At 40.5% G+C, this 16882-nt stretch overlaps 1 protein-coding gene across 2 annotated transcripts in view; it reads right to left on the bottom strand.

Moving 5' to 3' along the window:
• Positions 1-16882, bottom strand: part of Smarcc1 (SWI/SNF related, matrix associated, actin dependent regulator of chromatin, subfamily c, member 1) — a gene marked incomplete at its 5' end in the record, with an annotated part of 135052 nt that overhangs the window by 93321 nt on the left and 24849 nt on the right. For both annotated transcript variants that reach the window (XM_013513379.1, XM_013513380.1), the window contains 4 exon segments: positions 1039-1160; positions 2845-2970; positions 8900-8975; positions 14173-14242. In XM_013513379.1, the coding sequence (XP_013368833.1) occupies positions 1039-1160; positions 2845-2970; positions 8900-8975; positions 14173-14242 (394 nt within the window).

The following is a 16882-nucleotide window of genomic DNA, read 5'->3' as shown; positions in this document are numbered from 1 at the left end:
GGAAGCTAACTGGATACAAGGTGCCAAGTAGATCTTTATAGTCCAGCCAGCCAGAAATGAAAATTTACTATCATATAAGAATAAATTTCTCAATCCATGCTTACAGAAAAACAACCAATTCTTCCAAACTCTCGTTTTCTAAAACAAAACCACAACCTTTGCAATTTTCTTTGTATGTTTTTTGAGACAGTGTCTCCCTACACAGTAGATGCTGGCCTTGAACTTCTGGCAATTCTCCTGCCTCAGCCTCCTGAGTGTGTGCCACCACACCTGGTGACCTTTGCAAAATTACATAAAAGTATTTCAAACCAGACAAACCTGAAATTTTCAAGTATCTATTTAATATGTAATAATAAATTACTAAGTATAATCTATCTCTAATAAGTGATATTTATTCACTTCAGATCAGGCATGCACAAGCATTTTATTTTTTGTCTTTTTGAAACAGAGCCTCACTATGCAGTTCAGGCTAGCCTCCAGCTCACTTTGTAGCCCAGGTTGGTCTCTAACTTGCAATGATCTTCCTGCCTCAGCCTGCTGAGTGCTTGGATTACAGACATGCTCCACCACACCCAGCATCCAAGTGTTTTAGTAAGTCTCACTTAAGTCCTACGGTAACACCTTCAGGAGAAACCACAATCCTCACTCCAGCAAGGCTCATGAAACACAAGTGTACTGGTCTGAACAAAGACTACACCGCTGCACTGTGCAGAACATGAAATAGCTACAGGTTCTACTTGAGTCAGTTTGATCAGACTGCACACCACAGAAACACATTTACTACAGTGAATATGACTTCTGAAACTTTTGTCAATACACACTGACCTATAAAAAAAAGTAGTAGTCAAGGTGCCTTTGGATAAATACGACATAAAATGCGGGGAAGAAAATACTCCAGAAGTACAAGTCATCAAAGTAAGACTCTGCAACAAATCAAAGTCTGACGAAAGTAAGTCAGCAAAACTTCCAAAGTAAATGCCAAAGTCTCAAAGTCCCTGGGAGGCTTTGCTGCCTTCTCAGTCATGCTGCAGCTCTTACCCCTTTTTGCCACTTTTCTTCCGAGATTCTGTGGGTGTGGGCGGGGGAGGAGAAGGCGAATGTTTCCTCTTCCGAGCATTAGCTGCTGCTTTTCGATCTCTTCTCTCTGGACTTCTGACTGGCTGGGAAGAAGTAAATGGAAATAAGTATCGGCCGACTTTTCTACTGCCTCAGGTTCCACAAATCCACTCAGGGAGAGCAAATGAAAGGAACAAAACTAAGCATGCAAGACCACTAGGCAAGAAGAGACTGCTGTGCTCCTGACACATCAAGGGAACTCTCAGCAGGGCCCCAGAGCAACCGGACTCCCGCTATCACCAAGACACAGCCAGACCATGCACAGTGCAAAATGGTTAGGGTTCACATCTGGCTCTTCCAGACAGCAAAACATTCAAGGAATTAAAAAGCAAGGCTAAACGATCCTGTAAAAATGTACCACTACAGAAACTATTCTGGGCTACAAGGGTAGCTCAGTGGTGGAGTACTTGGACAGTGTCTATGAAGTGCAGGGTTCCATCCCCAGCACCGCTGCCCCCATGGCACGCACACACAGACTTGAAGGTCGGGGGATCTAAGCCTATCCACTGTGGGAAGTGAAAGGATCTGGGACATGTACCAATTACCCACAGTGAATGTAAATTGTGTGTCACAAACCTGAATTAAAAAAAGTTGGGAACAGATTTAGGACAGAGGGAAGGAGAAGAATGGGGAAAGGATGGGAAGAGAAAGAAAAAGAAGTAAGATATGCTAGGTACATGTACCTATCCTGTAAGAGCAATGGAAACATCAAGGACTACAAACATGCACTAAAGAAAAGGAATGTATCGAGTCAAATTCCCAAGGAAATAAGAATTTCAAATGCAAAGACTATGAAAAACACAAGCCTCAAAATATTTTTCTTTAAAATAAAAAAAATATATAGTGGAACAAAGAAGTTTTAGTAGAAAAAGTCACAGGGCTGCCAAAGGAATGAAAGATCTATTATTTTCTACATTAAGAAACAAAAATAACCTGCCTCAAGGGTTTTTCAAAAAACTAAAAAATGAAAAGCAAAATAAATCTAGTATTCACAGAGAAAATTCATAATCATAGGTCTCTGTTGGGCTGTCACAAACCCAACATCAACAGGCTTCTCCAAATGACACACCTAAGTTACAGCTGTGACTGCTAAGAAACTATGGGCAAATATTTAACTGCTTAGATGTCTTTTTTTGTTTGAGACAGGGCTTCTCATTACGTAGCCCAAGGTGGCCTCAAATTCATGGTGATCCTCCTGCCTCAGCCTCCCAAGTGCTGGGACTATAGGTGTGCACTACCATGCCCAGCTCCAGGACTTAAGAGGATTAAATGTTAAATATCTAACACTCAGAAAGGAGTTAACTTTTAAACCTGAGGCCTTTAATGCTGTAAGCTGTTAATACACAAGGCACTGTTAGTACAAAATTATTAAAAGATAGTAAATGATTTTTTTCCCAAGGAAAATCAGAATATTATTATGCTATCTGGAATACATGTGAAATACATTGGAAGGTATTTGGAATAGAAAATGAAAATACAGATCCAGAAAATAAAATCAGCTGTGACACTGCCACACTTCATAAGCTACTTTAAATCCTAACGATCCTTTAAGGTTTCTACACCTATTGGGGGTGGGGGCTGTCCCTTGGGACACGGTTGTTTGTTATGGGCTCTCAGGAACTTGTTCATGTACCCAACGGCTGATTAAAGCTGGTGTGTATGTGAGTTTATCAGTGATGATCTCATAAGAAAACACCTAGTAGTGAGAAATGGCTTTCAAAGAAATACCTCTTCATTCTTCGTTGAAATTCGCTGACGAAAACTCACTGGCTTCCTGTTCTCATCCACTTCGTAATCTTCTTCATTCATCCATTCATTGAAAACGTCAGTATCCAAAATCCATTTCACATGAACCTAAAGCCACATCAAAGCATGAGTATCTACATAAATAATAAAATCACTCAAGCTTTTAAAGTACTCAGAATAAAAAAGATGGCTACTTTCAAAGTCTTAGTTACAAAAAATGGGTGAAGAATACACTACTAATAATATATATGTGAGGTGCAACTTACCTTTTCTATTTTTTGTTTTTGTAGACAGGGTCTCACTATGTAGTTCAGGCTGGCCTCAAACCTGATCCCCCCTGCCTCTGCCTCCAGAGTGCGGGGGTGACAAGTGTGCTCCACCACACACAGCTGCCTATTCTAATTTTTATTCCATTTCTTTAACTGATTAAGAAAGAAACTCAACAGCAAAGCCAAAACAGTCACTGCTCTAAGCACTAAGGCTGTTTCTAAAGTCAGGCAATCAACACTCCAAAGTGTTCGGTTTTGGGGAGTTTTTTTGGTACCAGGAGTCAAACTCACAACCTCGCGCTTAACAGGCAGGTGCTGCGCCGTTGAGTTATGTCCTTGGCCCCATTAACACTCTAACAGCAATCAACAGTGCCCCAACAAGAGACCTGACACTTCCTCCTTGCAACTACACATGGGGTTCTGTGAGTGAGGTCAGGCCCTGGCTTCTTCCCATTCCTTCCACTGCTTCTCTTGTTTGAGTTGGTATTTCTGAGAGAAAACTAATAAAATGGAGACCTATAAGCAGTGCTTACGCAAGCCTATAATCCCAGCTACTTGAGAGGCTGAGGCACAAGGATCACAACTTCGAGGCCAGTCTAGGCAAATTAGTGAACGCCCAAGGGAGGCTGAGGCAGAGGGAATGTCATGAGCTTTGAGGCCAGCCTGGACTAAACAGTGAGTTACAAGGCCAACCTGAATTACACAGCAAGACCCTGTCTCAATTAATTATTAATTAAAAAACAAAAATAATTTAAGGGTCCACTGGCTGTTGCACATAATACACACAGACACAGGTATTTAAGCCAGAGTACTAGCCTAATAGTCCATCTTCCCCAACGTATTCAAAGGGGCACAAGTACAATTTGGCACTAAATAATTATTCCCTGTGTAAAAGTACTCTAAACATTAATATGCCTTGCCAAGAACTAGTAAATATTCTCATAGGAGCTACAACTATAGGAAGCACAATTACAAAGCCTTCCTAGAACACCCGGAACAAGATGTGACAGTCACTAGAAGACAACATGGACTTCAGGAAAATATTTTGTCAATCTAGGATCCCTACTGCCCCATGTTTTTAAAAATAAGGAAAGGACTATTAAATTGGTAATTCAAGATAACCCTTTTCCCTTATCCCAATGGCACCTATCTGCCTCCATGCCTCCTCTCACTTACAAACTGAAGTAATGCACACAAACACACAACATGCTGCCAGAGAAAAAATAAGACCTTATAAAACTAACCAATCTCCTGAGTATACAAATGGCATGAGTAAACCGTATGAGAGGCCTCAAGCTAATGAAATATGACTATTAAAAAAAGGGTGGGCAGGGGATGTAGCTCATCAGTACAGCACCTGCCTGGCAAGTGACAGGTCCTGGGTTCAATTCCCGGAACCAAAAAAAAAAAAAAAAACAGAAAGAAAAGGGTAATGTTAAAAAATGTCTAACAGTATGTTTTCCAAAGTACATAAAACTGTCCAAAAAAATTAAAAAAGAATTGAATGAATACATACAGTTCATATCTTTTAACTATCCAAAACTGTTTTGAAAAAGTATTTTAAAACAGTACAAAGGCTGGGCATGGTGGTATACACCTGTATCCCAGCACTCAGGAGGCTGAGATAGGAGGCTCACTCTGAGTTCAAGGTCAGCATGGGCTACACACTGAGCTCAAGGCCAGCCTGAACCACATACCAAGACTCTCAAAAAAAAAACCCAAGCCAGTGACTGTTAACTGTGCCATGTACTATGCTAAATGCCTGATGTATATGATCCCCTTTAATCCTCCTGAGCATGGTGAAGCAATGGAGGTATTAATCTCCAGCGTTCCCAAACAATGCACGAAAGCAGAGTTTCAGTAAGCTGCTTACACACCTAAGTAGGAGTGAAACTTAGATTAGCACTGAATTCTGTCCAAGCTCTTATTATTTTTTCATTAGAACACCCGAGAGAAGAACCCAACTTCAACATTTTTCTTCATGACATAAGTGATATAGCAGCCCATGGAAAGTAGTATTTTTTCTACATACAATTATGAAGAAATTAATTCCAAAGATCAAGGGTATAGCTCAGTGGCAGAGTACCTGCCTACCATGCACAAGGTCCCATGTTCAATCCCTAATATAAATTTTAAAAAAAATCACTGTACTATTATTATAATAACAGATGGATTAAAGACTATATATATATAAAACTAAAGATCTTTTAGAAGATAATTTAGAATACCTTAATGACAACAAGACTAGAAAACACACAGACAAACTACTAGAAAAAACTTTTTTTTTTCTTTTTGATACAGGGTCTTGCTATGCAGTTCAGACCAGCCTTGACACTTCACTTTGTTGCCAAGGCTGGTCTTGAATTTGCAACAATCCTCCTGCTTCAGCCTCCCAAGTGCTGGGATTACAGATATGCGCCACCACACCCAGCTTAGGAAAACATTTTTAACACATGTAACTAACAATAGTTAGGATGCAGAATATCAAAACCCATAAGGTCAGACAACTCATGAAAAAAATGATGGGAATATAAGAAATACAAATTAAGTTTTCAGTAAGATCCTATATTCATCTAATATAGAATGGCCAGGATACAGAACAACCAGAAAACATAGCCACAGCAAAATAGTTTTTGTAACTATTTGGAAAACAGTATGACATTGTTTATTTTTTATTTTTTTTCATACCAGGAACTGAACTAAGGGCCTTTTTCTTGCCATTTGCCACTTGGCACTTGTGCTACTGAGCTATATTCCCAGCCCCGGCTTTGTTTTTAAAAAGTGAATGTTTGTCTTCTCTCTAACTGAGGTATTTCATTCTGACAATGTAACAGAGCAAACAATATGCTCAAAGGAGTTTATAGTAGCATTGTTCCTAATATCCTGAAGTTGAAAACCACACATTCATTCACAGTACAATGGATATATTGTGACATATTTAAACAAAGATCACTTTTACTATTAGCAAATTTAAAATAAAAAAACCCAGTGATAAAGCTTTTAAGAAATGCCGAATAAAAACAGGACGTGTAGACCTATACATGTTTGTAGTAAATTTACCGTAAAGAAAAGATCATCACAACATCTAAAACAGTGACTGAGCTGGGCGTGGTGGCGCACGCCTGTAATCCCAGCTCAGGGAGGCTGAGGCACGAGGATAGTTGCAAGTTCGAGACCAGCCTGGGCTACAAATTGAGCGCAAGGCCAGCCTGAACTGCATAGCGAGACCCTGTCTCAAAATGACAAAAAAATAAAAAAAATAATACATTGGGGCTGGGGATTTAGCTCAGCAGCACAGCGCCTGCCTGGCAAGTGCAAGGTCGTGAGTTTGACTCCTGGTACTGGGAAAAAATACCAAAATAATAATAATAATAATAGTAATAATAATAATGATGATACAGTGACTGAAAGGGCACAGACTAAGCTAAACAGCGAGTGATCAGAGTTAGCGAATGCTCTGATACGTGACCCTTTTTATTATATACTTTCGTAAGTATTAATATTCACAACTTGAGCCAGGTATGCACTAGATGCCTGTTCCCAGCACTCAGGAAGCTGAGGCAGGAGGATCACTATGAAGTCAAGGCCAGCCTGAACTACACAGCAAGACCCTGCCTCAAAACAAACAAAGGAAAAAAGGAAAAAAGAAAAAAAAAATTAGCGCTATTTTTGCCATAGCAATCAATCAGTATTGTTTTAGAAAAACAATATACAGACATTATTTTATAAGATGATACAGAAATTGAAAGGAGTAACTCCACTTTAAATTTTCCAACAAGTGGCATACAGTTAGTTAGCTCCTATTTTGTCTACATTTCAAAGATTAGGATTTTGAAGTACAAATTATAATATTCCACTGTAACAGAAATACAGGTTCAAGAAAAAGAAAACATATAACATATTTGACTTTTTAAATAGAACATGTCCATTTATTTTTAAAATAAATAATGATGGGTATGAATGCTAATATTCAGATTTCAAAAAATACAACAATATTTACAATGTAACAAGTTACACATTTAGCAACTATTTAAGTTTCTAATGAAAAAACTGTGAATGCATATAGAATGTACAAGGTAATTTTCTGTTCTGTTTTCTTGTATCACCAACAAAGTTTAAAAACCAGAGAGCTGAGGGATTTGTAACTGCTACAGGGCAGCCTGGGCTATAATGTGAGTTTAAGACCACTATCCACAGGATGGTTTTCAGTACACTCAGTGCTCTGAACAGTCACTGCAGGCCAGGAGATGCAGCTCACAGGCACTGCACTCCGCACGCACAAGACAAGGGCTCAACTCCCAACACCCCTCCTCCTACAAAAAGGGAGTCTATTTTCCTAAAAACAAAGTAAGTGCAGCATCACTTGTTTCATTTTTCTCTAGCACTTTTTTTTTTTACCTGATATCCAAGAATCATGGAGAGCACAGATGTAAGTCACAGAAATGTCACTCAAGTAGACAATTCTCATACTGGTTCTTTAAAAGCAGGCATAATGCTATGGTCCTGAAGCCAATAGCTGATGAGGTTTTTTGGGGGGGGATGGCCTAGGGTTGTTCCACTGAGCTATGATCCCTGCATCCCCACCCTTAAAAAGATAGGCTACTGCTTAATTGCCCAAATTGTGCTTCAACTTCCAAGCCTCCTGCCTCACCTCCCCAGAGTGCTGGGATGATAGGCTGAGAATTCTTAAATTTACATATTAAGAATTTTACCTTTGAAAAGTAAAAACAAATTTAACACTTCCTCATGAGTGATTTCAAATATGGGCACAGGGCTGGGATATGGCTCAACTCCTTCACATGTACAAGACCCTAGATTGGATTCCCCACACCAAAAAAGGGGGAAAGAAAAGTTTGTCCCCAGCCTAGACAACTTGGTGAGACTCTGTCTCAAAAAACCAAAAAAAAAAAAAAAAAAAAAGAAAAAGCGCCTGGGGACACAGTTCAGTGTGAAGGCTCTAGGTTCACTCCCCAGTATCATAAAAAGCCGGCAAGAATGCATTATTCCAACTAAAAGTACTCTGCCAGGTGTACTGGCACATGTGTAACCCAGAACTCGGAAGGCTAAGGCAGGACTGCTGGTCGTTTGAGGCCAGCTAACACTATAAAGAGATTCTATCTCAAACAAAACTGTTTTCTAAAGAAGACTACTTTTTGTTAATGTCAATTTCCACAAATGAAATTGAAAGCTTTTTCTCAAAGCTCACTAACAGAAATATGTTGAACAAGGTTAAAAAAAACACACTAGTAATCTGGGTTGATTATATAGGTCAAAAATTATTCCTATGTTAAAAATTAAAGAGTAACAGAGAGCAGGGCCGGGGATATAGCTTAGCAGCACAAGCACCTGCCTGGCAAGCCCAAGGTCCTGAGTTTGACTCCCAGTAACAAAAAAAAAATTTTTTAAATGAAAAGAGTAGCAGGAAGTGGTGGAGCATGCTTGTAATGCCAGCACGTGGGCTGAGGCAGGAGGACAAGTTCAAGGGCAGCCTGGACTACATAGCCTGAAAAACAAAACACTACGCAAAACACAAATTCAGCGAAATAACACGTATGACCACGTTCACCTGCGCTCTCCTCTCAACTACCCCAACGCACAGTGTGCACTGGCTTTGGACTGTTGGAAACAAAACTGCAGGCATTACCCCTAAGAGTTTGACAAGCTCTTCACGGCCTTGGCCATGACTGAGGAGGATTAAGGGGGATTAGGACTACATAAGAACGACTGGGGGTTGGGGGTGTGAGGAATGAATACAAATACGAATTTACCTTCCACGGTTTTTCTGGAATTGGTGGATCTTCAATTTCAGCATCAACATCATTACTATGCACCCAAGTATCATAGCTATAAAGTAAACGAAACAAAGACAAACTGGAATCAAAATGCATTCATGTGAAAGACTTAACCAAGAACACTGTTGGGTCAGGCATGATGGTGCATGCTGGTAACCCAGCACTCAGGGGATGAGTTTAAGACCAGCCTAAACTAGACGGCAAGACCCTGTCTCAAAATGAGAGAGAGAGGAGACAGAGGAGAGACAGAGAGGAGCGAGGAGAGAAGAGAGAAAGAAGGGGGGGAAGAGTAGGGAGAGGGGCGAGAAAGGAGAGACAGAAAAGGGAGGAAGGGGGACAAACCCTACTTGCACACACGAACAGTGCGTTACTAGACACCCCTGCCATCACTCTGCTGAGAGAATCTCTTTGCAGAAAACACCCTTCATATTGCTTCAATCAAAGCTCAAGCCTCAAGTCCACCTAATTCTAAAGTTGTAGCCTTTTCTTCAAAGCACCTTTTGCTCGGCCTTCAGGATGGTCCTATCATCCAGAGCTGCTTCTTTCTTGTCACCAGCCTCTTGCCCAGTCTCCAGTGCCAGTGTCCAGTCTTTAGCTCAAACCTCCTCAGTATTTACAGGTCCCAGGACTCAGTTTTTGTAACAAAACTCTTCTCTGTACGACTTCATTCAGTCCTATGACTTCAGACCTCTACGATGATTTAAAATCATGTATTTGCCCTCTTCTCTGAATTCTCAAGTCATAAATCCAATAGCCAACCCATTTCTTTGATGTATCAGCATCACAGGTGCTCCAAACCTAACACACTCAGACTTCAATTGTAACACTACCCTAGCTCAACAATGTACTCTTGGCAAACATCATCTCCATAAATGCCAAGTCCTCCTTTGCAGGTGTGCAAGCCAAAATTCTTGAGAACATCACTGACTTTACTCTCAACCACAACCTATAATCAAGCATCAGCAAATTTGTTAACTGTTAAATTTTACCTTCAAAACACATCCAGAATCTTCCTCCTTTTGTAATCATTAATTTTTCCTCTTTTTAAAATTGGGCTTTGTGACATTAAACTTAATAGTCAATGTAAGGGATTAAGAGGCCCCTGAAAAGATGCCTGGACATGGGAGTGATATGCTCATCAGCAGACAAATCCACTGACGTCACACTGCAAGTGCTGGAAGGCGTGGGTCACCTGGCCTGTACCTTCAGGGGCTGTGTCTCTGCTGGCGCTCCTCCCCTGTACTCTGCTTCCCAACCACCATCCATCAGGTGGCCTGGCTGCTCCTCCACCCACTCTGGCCATGACAGCCCTGCCTCACAGCCAGCCAGCCACAGACTGAACCCCCTCAACCATGAGCCATAGCAAACCTCCCTTCTTTAAACTGGGTGTCAGGTACTGCGTCCCAACAACAAAACACCATATAAAACCACACGGGTTTCACTGTGGCATTTTCACATTTTGATCATATCACATTTTATCTTCTTTTTACCCTCCTGTTCTGCTCACTTATCTCCCTACTTTTGTACTGCTTTCCCAAGAGTCTATTTGTCATACAAACAACCAGAGTAATTTTTTGAAAACAAATTCAGACCACAACACTCCAAATCTCAAAATCTACTCAAAGTCCTAAAAGGGCTCTGACCCAGTCAAAGTGGAAGTCAAGTCCTAGTGACTTACCAAGGCCTCAAGACAAGGTCCTGCTGCTACCACACTAATACCACTTCCTTGTCATCTCTCCATCCTCACTCACACCTGTGGCTCACAAGCTCTAGTGACATCTTCAATACGAGCCACTAGACTTTCATGAACTTTAAAGCATGTGACTTCCTGTTTCCTACAAGGCTCCTCACAACATTCATACCGCTCACTCCTCAAATCTCCCTGCTCAAAGATCCCTGACCAATGGACTCAAACACACTGATAGAAATCACTACACACATTCAGCACTATTTCTGAAGTAAGTAAAAAATTAGCAATCAAATAAAACTTTAGTTAATGCTATTATGACCAATAAATACAAAATCAAGTGACATCTACATCAAGTAGCAGTTTCCTTATAACCACTATTCTCAAGTCCATACAAACGCATTTGCCATCAGCCTTTTAATAGCACTCTCATAATTTTTCTAGAAACAAACACATCAGAAGAAGTTCCTTTGCTAAGTAAGTATACCAAGTAGCTAACCGAGGTGTCACACACATGTAATCCCAGCACTGGGGAGGCTGAGGCAGGAGGATTAACTCGAATTCAAGATCAGCCTAAATTACTCAGTGAATTCAAGGTATGCCCATTTAAAAATAATTCATATAACATATACCAAGTAAAGATCATCACAGTGAGAAAAAAATGATAACCTTTTATTCTCCAAGTCTGGATTAGAAAATATGGTGTTAGGTATAGACATCAGAGAATAGGCATGCTTAATATAAAATTTTTAAAAAGTGAACAAGACCCTTGAGAAGACAGGATCTAAGCTCTCTACAATATCCTATGTGATACACAGAGAAAGGGTAGGAAACGAGCTAATATGTCTTACAATGCGTTATTATAAAATTATACCAACACTACACTTAGATAACTTGTCATTATAAATTTGAATTTTCACCGAAGTGATTCAGAGGGCAAACGAATACATTCCCATGACAGCCAGTGTAATATTAAAGGAGTTTTTAGTTTTGCCAAGATTATATTTCAATAGGGGAGGTAGGAGGATCACAAGTTCAAAGTAACCTTGAGTCATATAGTAAGACCTTGTTTCAAAACACCAAAAAGATAGAAAGCAAAGAAAAGTCAGTAGATTAGAAGGATAACTTCTGAATCAAAAGTAATGGAATATACCAGTTAATCAGAAATGGGAATTTCAACTGACCTGTAATTCAAATAAGTATCAATAATCAAATTTATCACTTATATAGCAATACTGAACAGGTATTTCACATTAACTACTATTTTTGTTTAGAATTTACAACATTACCCCTTTTTAAAAATGGAATCCTTAATTTTTAGAAATACATACTGAAACATTTATGATTAAAATGACACACTTAAAAAAAAATAAAATGACACACTTGAGATTTGCTTTGAATAACATGGGAAAACTCAGACGTGAATACAGGCATAAAAAGACAAACCAGACTTGAGAAATGGACTATGAGGAGGACAGCTGCTTGGCATGACCATAATGAATGGAATGCCAAAGCAGCTCTCCTGCAAGTTGAGGAAAGTGAACTCTGAGGATGTTTCTGTCATCGTGAACCTGGGTAGGTATGATACTGAATGAGGACAACCACCATCGCTAACCTCAAGTTCTCCATTCAGACCACACACATGGAAACAGGTCAGTTTTAACACAGAAAGCAACAACAATATGGGCCACGATTTCTGACAAGCAGACCTAGGAACCAACGCTCTGCCTCTTCCTGTAAGTGGCCTGAGGTGACCTGTGAAAATGGTTCACTACTCTCTTGACCCAGAAAACCCCACAAAATCATGCAAGTCAAGAGGCTCAAATCTTTGTATTCACTTTAATGAAACTGCCCAGGCCATCAAGGGTATGGACAGCCGAAAGGCCACCAAGTATCCGCAGGATGTTACTGTAAAGAAACAATGCATGCCATTCCGGCATTGCACTGGCGGAACTGGCAGGTGTGCCCAGGCCAAGCCCTGGGGATGGACACAGGGCAAGGGGCCCATGCCTAAATTGCTGCACATGCTTAAAAACGCAGAGAGCAATGTTGAATTGAAGTATTTAGACATAGATTCTCTGGTCACTGAACAGAGCCAGGTGAACAAAGCACCCAAGATGCGCTGCCGTACTTACACAGCTCATGGCTGGATTAACCCATATATGAGCTGCCCCTGCCACACTGAGACGATTCTTAATGAAAAGGAGCAAACTGTTCCTGAACAGAGAAAGAAGCTGCACAAAAGAAAAGATATTCCAGAAGAAACAAAAACTTAACAGTACAGGAATAAATTAAGCATAAAATAAATGCAAATAAAAGGAAGGAGAAGGAGGAGAAGGAGCAGCAGGAGAAGGCAGTGAAAGAGAAAGAGGAGGGGAGGAGGAAGAAAAAGAAAAACTTATTAGACGTAAAGTATCTTCAGCCTTATAATTTGGCATGCGATTTTTTGGGGGAAAAAACCAATCAGTCATAAACAAAAGGAAAAACAATTCCTTTCTTTTGTTTTATGCTTTTGTTTTTATGAGTCAAGGTCTCACTATGTAGTAATGGCTGGCCCTGAACCTGTATTAATGCTCCTGCTTCAGCCTCCTGAGTGCTGGGATTACAGGCATATGCCGCTACACCTGGTGAAAACAATTTTTTTTTTCTTTCTTGGGTTTTTGAGACAGGGTCTAATTATGTAGTTGTAGGCTGGCTTTGAATTCACTATGTAGTCCAGGCTAGCCTGGAACTCACAGTGATCCTCCTGCCTCATCCTGCCTCATCCTGCCTCATCCTCTGAGTATTGGGATTACAGGCATATGCCACCATGTCTGGCTCACAAAAAAAATTTTTTTTTTTTTTTTTCCTTTTTAAGACAAGATCTCTCTACGCAGTTCAGGCTGGCCTTGAGCTTTGTAGCTCAGGCTGGTCTCGAACTTGCAAGGATCCTCCTGCCTCAGCCTTCTGAGTGCTGGGATTATAAGCATGTGACCACACCCACCCTAAGAAATTTATTTCTTAGAGGAAACAAAGCTGTATGTCCAGCCTACCTGAAAGACTCTTTTGGCAAATACATAAAAAACACATCATTTTATTAAACTCTTAAAATAAGTAGTCAATAGTGAAGAACTATTTTGAGTAACTTTTAAAAGTCAATATAAGACTTAATAAAAGAATAGTACAAATCAGCAAGTATTACTAGCCAAAGAATAAAATTGTATCGATGTAAATCTGCCTCAAGGCATATGTATTAGTATTATCTGCCTGAAAAGAGGAGGTCAATGGTGGCAAACACATGGTAAAGATGCAGAGATGGAAACAAGAATCACCCAGATCTCCTCAGTGCATGTACAGTGTTATACATTAATACGCTCTTCAGAAGGTTTAAGGGTATAGAAATCCCCGACTTCAGGGGCTCAGAGGTGTTGCTCAGTGATAAAGCGCTGGTCCAGCATGTGTAAGGCCTTGAGTTAGACCACACACACAACCCTGGCCTGACCACTACACACTGTGCACGTATTCAATTATTTCATTGTACTCTATGAATGAGACAATTAAAATGATAATTAGTACTTGTTACCTGTCTGGGTAGAAGCCCCAGTGCACTAACACTTGCTTGTCCTTTCTCATCACTGGTCTCAACCATTCTTCTGAAAGAGAAAAAAAACACATCAATCAAACTAACAAAATAAGGCAGTATGATATAGCCTTAATTTTTACTGCAACTTTTTGCTTTGCTAATGATAAATAAAAATTTAAAGACCACCTATCCTATAAAAGAGAAATTTCCCAGCATATGTATTGTGATTTTCTGGACTCTATGACAAAACCAACTCTCCACTGCAGTAAATCACCTCCTCCCTGTCACCCGCTGTCCTGCTCAAGTCACAGTCCCCGTACTCTTCCCCGTTTCCATTTCTGCGCAGATCCTCTCATCCTTCTCTGTGAGAGAGAATCTGCACCTGCCACAGGTTTCAGGAAGAAGTCAGGCCTCGTCTCCTTGGTGAAAGGCTTTACTAAATACTTCGTTTCCTCCAGGTCCACCTTTTCCTGTGTCCACACTGCTTCACTGTGCTACACCAAAGGGCTGGGGATGTACTCAGCGGCAAAGCGCTTGCTGAATGCACGTAAGGCCCTGGGTTCCATCCCTAGGAGTGCAAGCATTGAGATCTCACACTGTAGATAGTTTTCTCTGAGTCCTCATTCCAAAGATAGGCGGAAATTATATAATAAAATGATTAATGCTTTAATCGGTTAAATTAATTCTACATTTCAGCACCAGCTGTTAGGTACTTCTTTGGTAGTCTGCATTTAGCTTAGAAAAACTTGTTCCCAATAGGGGGGTAGTCTGGGGAAAGGCCTCTTGAAAGCTAAGAAACAGCAAATAAGTAAAATCTAAGTAAATCAGCTAAGTAAAATTGATTTTTCAAGGTCACTTTCAATGAGAAAAGACCCTAGCGTCATAAACTAAAGCCAGGAAGGCATGCGGGCAAGCCCGTGCATGTTCTGAACCATCCACCTGGATGCCCTACTGTCTGTAAAGAAAAACAGGGAAAGAATTGGGCCTGGATTTGAACCTAACATCCCACTGTGGCCAAGGTCTGAAAACGAGAAACGGGGAGTGGACCTTCCTTTCTAAATCCACACCCGTGTACCTACCTGCTGCTATCATCTGGGGAAGTGTCCCAAAGACCCATGTGTGAAAGGCCTGTTACCCAACCTGCCATAGTGGAAGTTGAAATAGGCAGGGCAGGGCCTAGGTAGCGCTCACCCTGTCCCTGGGGCTGCCACCTAAGGGAACGCTGGGACTCTTCCATTCTTTCTTTGCATCCCAACCACCACAGGTGAGCCGAGTCCTCTACCTTTCCCCTACAACATCATGCGCTGCCTCGCCACAGGCCCAAGCACGGGCCCAACTGAGGACTGCAGTGAAACGTCAAGACTCAGAATACACCTTGCCTCTTTCTTGGTACATCATCTCAAGCACTTTGATACAGTGACAGGAAGAAGACTGACATACCTGTCCTAACTGTCTTGGCTCTCATAACTAGAAAGAGGTCCTAGTGAACCTATCTTTAAAGATTGTGTATCTATAGTAAGAAAAAAGGATATCTATCTTCTTCCTATCTGACTTTGCTAGAAAGAAATGTTGGCAGTTATTACCTTTGAAAAACAGCCCCAGAGCAGAAATAACTAAAGGTGTAAGATACATACAGATATAGACATCTACATATATCTATATATATAAAAGCTTACATTCTTCCAACATGTTAAAAATTTACACCCAGGATTTAATTTAGAGAGGTACAACAAACAACTTTGAAAAGCTAAAACTCACTGATACTTCCCAAGAGAAAGAAACACAGGAGAAGCATTCATTTTTTGTTTTTGTTTTTTTTCCAGTACTGGGAATTAAACTCAGGACCTTGCGCTTGCCAGGCAGGCACTGTGCCGCTGAGCTAAATCCCCAGCCCTGCATTGGAATGACTGAGAGGGGAAGCCTAAGCAAAAGCTTTATTCAGGGTTTTCATGGAAAAGGCAGGATAAGTCCCAGTAAGCAGTTTACAGCTGGCTCAGCTGAGTAACTCAAGCAGCATCAGAGAATAAAGGGAGTACCAGACTTGTATCTAGCATGGGGACAACCTAGGACAGTGATGGCAAACCTTTTAGAGTTTTCAACAATACAAACAGCCCACTGCGGCATGTGTGCCTTAGGTTTGCCACCACTGCTCAAGGAAAAAGGAAGAGCATGACCTATGAGAATGAGATGACAGGTTGAGTCCATATACTTTGTTAGTTTACATACAAAAGGTGTTCTCCTAGGCAAGTTGTTATTTGTAGGAATAAGCTACGCCTCTCAAAGGGGCAATTTCTTCCCATGCTCTCAAATGCCATAATATTAAGACTCACAATTTTTTTTTCTTTAAACAATTTATTTGGGGCCAGGCATATAGCTCAGTGGCATAAGCGCCTGCCTGGCAAGCGCAAGGTCCTGAGTTCGATTCCTGGTACCAAAAAAAAAAAAAATATTTATTTAACTGAAATGGACTTTCTTTTATTTAACTGAAGTGACTTCCATTTATTTTGATACATCATTTGTCCATGGTGATTTACAGGATCTTCAAGACAATATAAATATTTCATAAATATTTGGCCATTTGGATATATACCTACACAATACTTCAGCAATATCTTTCAATAAGAAAAACACAGAAGTGGAAAATGTATGTGCTGCCGAAGCAAGCACCATAGAAGAGGACAGACCTGACACAACTAACTAGATAAGGGGG

Source organism: Chinchilla lanigera, unplaced genomic scaffold, assembly GCF_000276665.1.
Source record: "Chinchilla lanigera isolate Chin_1 unplaced genomic scaffold, ChiLan1.0 scaffold00019, whole genome shotgun sequence".
In the NCBI taxonomy this organism is placed as follows: domain Eukaryota; kingdom Metazoa; phylum Chordata; class Mammalia; order Rodentia; family Chinchillidae; genus Chinchilla; species Chinchilla lanigera.
This window is presented reverse-complemented; position numbering and strand designations above follow the sequence as displayed.